This window comes from Formica exsecta, unplaced genomic scaffold (genome assembly GCF_003651465.1).
Source record: "Formica exsecta isolate Colony F162 unplaced genomic scaffold, ASM365146v1 scaffold1295, whole genome shotgun sequence".
In the NCBI taxonomy this organism is placed as follows: domain Eukaryota; kingdom Metazoa; phylum Arthropoda; class Insecta; order Hymenoptera; family Formicidae; genus Formica; species Formica exsecta.
Window position 1 is genome coordinate 311 of NW_021848627.1, and position 8,423 is coordinate 8,733.

Genomic DNA, 8,423 nt, shown 5'->3' on the forward strand with positions numbered 1-8,423 from the left:
ATTATTAATTAGCAGAGATTATTATAAAGCTATAATATAGATTATTGATAAGTTATAATAATATAATAGCTAGCAATTCATTAATAAAAATTATATAATAGCTATCAATTCATTGATAAAATATAATTAACTCATTTATAAACCATAGACCATGGTCTCTTAAAAATTCCGATCGGACTTCAACGTGCAACTAGTCATTAACCCTTTTCATCTCCTTTTCAGGTTGGCAGCAGCGCAAGAGGCGGCACAAAGGGACCCTGGATACGCGAGTCAGTACTACGGGAGAAGGTCGAGGTTGGCCGGACTGAGGAGTGGTCTCGGTGACTGGACTAGCTTCGGAGGGGAGGTAAGATGTCATTAAATTGTGTAACAGTTAAAAATTGAGAGATTTGGAAAAACTTTAAATATATTTAAGGTAGATAAATATATATTACTACATTTATCGTTACATTTAATTATTAGAAAATTACTCCGATAAATAGAATTAATTAGGTTACCATGAAATAAACAGGTGTAGGTCAAACATGTACGAATAAATAATTTATACATAATTTTTCAAGATCTCTATTTGCTTCATCGTTGTTCCATTTTTCGAGTTCTCTATACGAATAACTGAGATGAATAAGAGTTTTGTACTTACTTCAACCTTAAAAGCTTATTGTGTTTTCGAAAAAAAATATCATTTTCCGAGCGTGATATCGGCGTTCTTTAGGTACCTGGTCTGGTAGACATGGCACCAGGCCGGGATCAGGGCGGAGGGGCGGGTGGCGGTGGGGGAGGCGGCAAGGGCACCACGTCGTTGTTTATCCTGTCGGAGGATAACTGTATACGGAAGCATACGCGCTTCATCATCGAGTGGCCGCCCTTCGAATACGCCGTCCTGCTCACCATCATCGCCAATTGCGTAGTCCTTGCCCTCGAGGAGCATCTGCCGAGTTCTGACAAGACCATACTCGCACAAAAACTCGAGTCCACGGAGATCTATTTCCTCGGGATTTTCTGTGTCGAGGCGACCCTCAAGATCCTCGCTCTCGGCTTCGTCCTCCACCGCGGCTCCTACCTGCGCAACATCTGGAACATCATGGACTTCTTCGTCGTGGTGACCGGGTAAGAGTCGAGAGCTTCTTTGTCAGCAAAATCCTCCTTTTCGTTTCCTTTCATTATTCCCTCTCTGTATTCCTGTAACTCTGTATTCCTGATTAACTTTCTCCAACAATGATTTTTAAATTTAATTTACTCACATATCCTTGGAAAAAGAGTTTCCTGAGATTATTAATTCTTTTATTAATTATTAGATCCGATACGAGCAAAATAATATTATGTGATATTTATATGAAAAAATAAACAATTTTATGTTTAAGCTCAGCATACACACACATATGTATATTTTTCTATATACATTTACATCTCTTACATAAATAGGACAAATCATTAATATTGATCATTCTCAATACAGACAAATATTGTTTTGTCCATTAATTAATTTGCGATCAAAGCGAGCGACAAAATAAACCTCTTTTGTAATTAAAGAAATTCTCTAATGTTTTAATTTATTTTTTGGTTTAAATTATATACCTTTGCGCCCTAAAAACTGCGCGTGGCTCTTTTGCCTTTTTACTCGGATTTTACTTGAATTAAATATATTGTTTGATTGGTTAAAAATTTAGTGGATATATTTATACAATTCAGCAAATATACTATACCCAGCTAACCATTTGGTTGCGGATTGTTAACAAACGGCAAATAATTCCCTGTGGAACGAGGCTGCCAAATTCAGGGCCTACTGTGTCCTCGAGTGCGCCCCAATTGCAACCAAAAGTTGAAATCATATCCTGATGTCAAATTGGGTACAACACCAGAGCAGATCTATCACTAGCAGTGCGACGACAGATTGAGGCAACAAATCGAGAGCAGGTTTGTCAACCGCAGACCGACAACAAATTTGCGCCAAATGCCCAGCAAATCTACGGCAATTTTCGACGACAAAAATTAGATCAGTTACAGTATTAATATATAATAATACATATTAATGTGTTAAAACATATAGGTAAATTTAAATAATTTGATTTATAAAATTAAAGATTTTTTTGGACAGGAATTGCCCGAATAAGTAAAAATCGAACAACTATTTGTTCGATTTTCCAAAAATCAGTTCAATATTTGAATTATCCTGTATAGGCATCGTGTCAAAAATTGAACTGATAGAGATAGATATATTACAATATTATTAGTCACATTTTGCAGGCTTTATATACACTCATGACAAAAACTTGAATACGAGTATAGATATGAATAACACGCCGCATAGCGGTAAACGACTGAACAATACTATTTCAAATAATAGAATTTTGTAATACTTTGTGATATTCTGCTTGGTTTTTGCTGCCAATATGCCATTAGATTGTGCACGCCAGATCTTGCTCAGTTCGTGCCGACAATCTGATGCCAGTCTGTCAGTCATGTCAGCAAGCTTTGCTCGGTTTCCGCCGCCAATTTACTGTCGGGTTATGTCGGCAACCTTTGCTCAATTTTTGCCGTCAATCTGCCAGCTTAATCGGTAATAACAACTTTTGTACCCAATTCGTAGCCTTTTTGCTGACAATAATTTGTAGCAGGCCTTGCCAAAATCTGTTAGAACAGACTTGGCTAACTGGGTATACAATTCTTGCTATTTTTCAACTAACCAAGTTATTTATAAATAAAAATGCATGTTTTATACAAGTTACCTTGTATACACACTGATTTAAGAGCATATGCACTAATGCAGATAGGATTCAAAAATATTATTCTTATTTTATACATATAAATCGTACAAACAATTTTAAACCCTATTTGCATACATATGTTGAAACTAAACAAACAATTCCAAAAATATATCTTACATACAATAATTGCTATCTCAAGCGAACTAAATAGAAATAAATAAATTATTACTGCATATGTAATTAAATCATTATTGTGTATGCAAGATAACTCGTATAATATACGCATTTTTACTAATAACCTGGTTTGTTGAAAAATAGCAAGTATTATATGTAGGAAATATTTATTAAATATATTGTTTGGTTAATAAAAATTTAGTGGATATATTTATATACAATTCAAGAAATGTACTTATATACAATTCTTCCTATTTTTCAACGAACCAAGTTATTTATAAAAATGCATGTATTATACAAATTACCTTGTATACGCATTGATTTAAGAGCATATGCACTAATGCAGATAGGATTCAAAAATATTATTCTTATTTTATACATATAAATCGTACAAATAATTTAAAACCCTATTTGCATATGTATGTTGAAATTAAACAAACAATTCCAAAAATATATCCTACAATATTTGCTATCTCAAGCGAACTAAGTTATTTCATAACGCTGCATGTATTACACAAGTTATTTTGCACACGTAAGAGTATACATGAATTATCTTGCATAAAAGCATATGCACTGATTTATTTATAATAAATAAATAATATTTTGATTAAGAGTAATGTAAATAATTATTTGATTGATCCAAAAATACTATACAGAAGAAAATATATAGCTTCATTTCTTTATAAGCAAATTTCCTACAATATTTATATTAGCTTAGTATAATTTTAAACTTTACGTACATTTAAATAATTTTGAACTAATTATTTAAATAAATTTAAATGAAATAATTAATAAATTGTAAATTAATTAATTAAAATTTGAATTAATTATTTAAATAATTTTGAACTGCACACTTGCTTATTGCAAAATATATATTTATATTAATTTGGATAGTTCAATCACATTTGGATAGGTTATCATTTTACATTATTTTTTATCACATTGAAATAATATCTATTTATTATTAATAAATCATGAGTATATGTTCTTATATTCGCAAGATAGATGCTTTTACATGTGCAAGATAATTTGTGTAATACATGCAACTTTATTAAATAATTTGGTTTATTGAGAAACAGTAAGAACTGTATATAGGATATATTTGTGGAATATATTGTTTTTTTAGATATAACAAGAACTATACATGCAAGATTTATTTATGGTATGATTTATGGTTTATCCGTTTAGAATTTTGCACACATAGTAACATATTTGTATTAATGATTTATTGATAATGAATAAATATTATTTTGATATGATATAAAAAGTAATGTGATATGTGTGTGTGTGTGCGCGCGCGCATGTGTGTCTGTGTGTGTGTGCGTGATTACCTGATTCAACTATCCAGAAATGCTATACACAAGAATACTCGAGAATTATTACAAAATGGATTTATATTAAATATTTATATATTTGGTACATATATATTTTAAACGATATAAATATTAATAAACTTATAAATAGTACATTTAAAATTTTAATTGAAAATATATGTATATTACCTTGTTAAAACAAAAAAATTATATTTAAATAAATTATATTAGTAATCTTAATTAATTGTTATAGATATTATAAAAGTGTACATAACAAAAAATACGGTGGTAAGCAGGTAAGAAATTCTAATTAAATTTTAATTAAATTTTATTTTATTTTATTTTAATTTAATTTTAATTTTATTTAATTGATACAAGGCTGCTGTGCGCCTGCGAAAATCGGCTGCTGTGCGCCGATACAAGGCTGCTCTGCGCCTGTGAAAAGCGGCTGTTTTGCGCCGATACAAGGCTGCTGTGCGCCTTTGAGGAACAGTTAATTGTATATTCATATAAAATTGTTACGCACTTGTAAAAGGCTGTTTTACATATTATATTATAGTTATAAAATTATTGTGTGCTTACAGAGAGCGCTACTACGTTATATATATACAAAATGTCTGTAAAGATAAAAAAACCTATAATTCTATTACCTAGAGTCAAAAATATAATTGTCCGAGGCGAATGGTTAACCGACATACATATAGAACATTTTGATCATCTTGTACAAATTTATACAAATTATAGACCTGTCGAAACGTGGCGAATTCAATGTCTTGATACGATTCAATCTGTACCAGAAGATAAAAAACATATACAAATATTACATAGTTCGTCAGATTTATCAGATGGACATTGGGTGTGTAGTTATTACGACACAAAAAACATATTTATTTATGATTCATTAAATAATAAGAAGTTGCACAGACATCATGAACAATTCTTGAGAAAATTATTTCCAACATATAACTTCGAGAAAAACCCTGTCCACTTTCCTACTGTACAATACCAACCAAATGGTAACGATTGCGGTGTTTTCGCAATAGCTTTTGCAATTTCATTGTTATTTAATATTAAACCCGAGAAAGTAAAATATAATCATAGTTTAATGCCTTTGCATTTAGTAAAGATTTTTGAATCTAATGTTATTGAGCATTTTCCACAAGATTCACAATATGGTGCACCTCAAAAAGTACTTCCATTAACAGTAATAAAAGTAAGAGAGGCTGAAGCAGTACGCATACGTACTATACGTCAATGTACGACAATGCAACAAAGATTGAACCGTTTAGAAAAGATTCATGATATTGACCAATCTAAGGAAGAGTTAAATAATAATCAATTGCAAATATCAACAGAAAACGTTTTAAAACAATTCGTGAAAACAACGAATGATATTTATGAAGAAACAGATAAATATTCTTCAAGTAAGCTATCTATAATATTAAAAATAATATCGATTGCAAAATTAATAGCAATAATGATTTGTGTTGTAACAATGAAAGAAATAGTATTATAATTTACGAACAAATTCATGCAAACAAAGATTTTGAAAATAAATGCTCTAAAAAACGTTATTTAAACAGAACTTAGAAAATGAACGCGCAAAAAAGCGTATGCGTTATTCGGAAAACTTTCAATATGAACGAGATAGACAAAAAAAATTAGATTCTGATCACAAGTGGCTTTATAATAAGCGATATTATCAAAGTAAAAAATCTAAACTTGAAATAAATAATCGTGATATTGCCAAAAAAGTTACTAAAAAATATGAAAAATTTTGGTCGAGAAATTTTATAAAAATTCGTAATTCTTTAGAAACATTTATACAAAATATTAGTAAAAAACTCAGTATTAAAATTCATATTGAGAAACGATTAAAAGCCGAGAAGATTGTACGTTGGTGTATGTGTATTAGAAACAGTTATATTTGCAATATATACAAAATGTTAGCTTTAATTAAAAGGAAATTGTAACGGCAAGGCCGTTACTACGAGCATATATTGTACGTGCGCCCAAATATATATATATATATATATATATATATATATATATATATATATATATATATATATATATATATATATATATATATATATATATATATATATATATATATATATATATATATATATATATATATATATATATATATATATATATATATATATATATATATATATATATATATATTTGGGCGCACGTACAATATATGCTCGTAGTAACGGCCTTGCCGTTACAATTTCCTTTTAATTAAAGCTAACATTTTGTATATATTGCAAATATAACTGTTTCTAATACACATACACCAACGTACAATCTTCTCGGCTTTTAATCGTTTCTCAATATGAATTTTAATACTGAGTTTTTTACTAATATTTTGTATAAATGTTTCTAAAGAATTACGAATTTTTATAAAATTTCTCGACCAAAATTTTTCATATTTTTTAGTAACTTTTTTGGCAATATCACGATTATTTATTTCAAGTTTAGATTTTTTACTTTGATAATATCGCTTATTATAAAGCCACTTGTGATCAGAATCTAATTTTTTTTGTCTATCTCGTTCATATTGAAAGTTTTCCGAATAACGCATACGCTTTTGTGCGCGTTCATTTTCTAAGTTCTGTTTAAATAACGTTTTTTAGAGCATTTATTTTCAAAATCTTTGTTTGCATGAATTTGTTCGTAAATTATAATACTATTTCTTTCATTGTTACAACACAAATCATTATTGCTATTAATTTTGCAATCGATATTATTTTTAATATTATAGATAGCTTACTTGAAGAATATTTATCTGTTTCTTCATAAATATCATTCGTTGTTTTCACGAATTGTTTTAAAACGTTTTCTGTTGATATTTGCAATTGATTATTATTTAACTCTTCCTTAGATTGGTCAATATCATGAATCTTTTCTAAACGGTTCAATCTTTGTTGCATTGTCGTACATTGACGTATAGTACGTATGCGTACTGCTTCAGCCTCTCTTACTTTTATTACTGTTAATGGAAGTACTTTTTGAGGTGCACCATATTGTGAATCTTGTGGAAAATGCTCAATAACATTAGATTCAAAAATCTTTACTAAATGCAAAGGCATTAAACTATGATTATATTTTACTTTCTCGGGTTTAATATTAAATAACAATGAAATTGCAAAAGCTATTGCGAAAACACCGCAATCGTTACCATTTGGTTGGTATTGTACAGTAGGAAAGTGGACAGGGTTTTTCTCGAAGTTATATGTTGGAAATAATTTTCTCAAGAATTGTTCATGATGTCTGTGCAACTTCTTATTATTTAATGAATCATAAATAAATATGTTTTTTGTGTCGTAATAACTACACACCCAATGTCCATCTGATAAATCTGACGAACTATGTAATATTTGTATATGTTTTTTATCTTCTGGTACAGATTGAATCGTATCAAGACATTGAATTCGCCACGTTTCGACAGGTCTATAATTTGTATAAATTTGTACAAGATGATCAAAATGTTCTATATGTATGTCGGTTAACCATTCGCCTCGGACAATTATATTTTTGACTCTAGGTAATAGAATTATAGGTTTTTTTATCTTTACAGACATTTTGTATATATATAACGTAGTAGCGCTCTCTGTAAGCACACAATAATTTTATAACTATAATATAATATGTAAAACAGCCTTTTACAAGTGCGTAACAATTTTATATGAATATACAATTAACTGTTCCTCAAAGGCGCACAGCAGCCTTGTATCGGCGCACAGCAGCCGATTTTCGCAGGCGCACAGCAGCCTTGTATCGGCGCACAGCAGCCGATTTTCGCAGGCGCACAGCAGCCTTGTATCGGCGCACAGCAGCCGATTTTCGCAGGCGCACAGCAGCCTTGTATCGGCGCACAGCAGCCGATTTTCGCAGGCGCACAGCAGCCTTGTATCGGCGCACAGCAGCCGATTTTCGCAGGCGCACAGCAGCCTTGTATCGGCGCACAGCAGCCGATTTTCGCAGGCGCACAGCAGCCTTGTATCGGCGCACAGCAGCCGATTTTCGCAGGCGCACAGCAGCCTTGTATCAATTAAATAAAATTAAAATTAAATTAAAATAAAATAAAATAAAATTTAATTAAAATTTAATTAGAATTTCTTACCTGCTTACCACCGTATTTTTTGTTATGTACACTTTTATAATATCTATAACAATTAATTAAGATTACTAATATAATTTATTTAAATATAATTTTTTT

General features: G+C 30.3%; 2 protein-coding genes across 2 annotated transcripts in view; both read left to right on the forward strand.

Annotated features, from left to right (window-relative positions):
• The first annotated feature begins 219 nt into the window (after positions 1–219).
• Positions 220–1,289, forward strand: LOC115245733 (voltage-dependent calcium channel type A subunit alpha-1-like). Its single transcript, XM_029824182.1, has 2 exons — positions 220–346; positions 713–1,289. The coding sequence occupies exon 2, from the start codon at positions 731–733 to the stop codon at positions 1,109–1,111; it is 381 nt and encodes a 126-aa protein (XP_029680042.1). The 5' UTR covers positions 220–346; positions 713–730; the 3' UTR covers positions 1,112–1,289.
• A 4,008-nt stretch (positions 1,290–5,297) lies between these two features.
• LOC115245732 overlaps positions 5,298–8,423 on the forward strand; it is a gene marked incomplete at its 3' end in the record, with an annotated part of 4,924 nt that continues 1,798 nt past the window's right edge. Inside the window, exons 1-2 of the mRNA XM_029824181.1 lie at positions 5,298–5,616; positions 7,919–8,248. Of these exons, the coding sequence (XP_029680041.1) occupies positions 5,298–5,616; positions 7,919–8,248 (649 nt within the window). The remainder of the gene's footprint in view (positions 5,617–7,918; positions 8,249–8,423) is intronic.

Bases quoted from the DNA above. Each gene is read 5' to 3' on its own strand.
- LOC115245733 (XM_029824182.1), top strand. From the start codon at position 731: ATGGCACCAGGCCGGGATCAGGGCGGAGGGGCGGGTGGCGGTGGGGGA.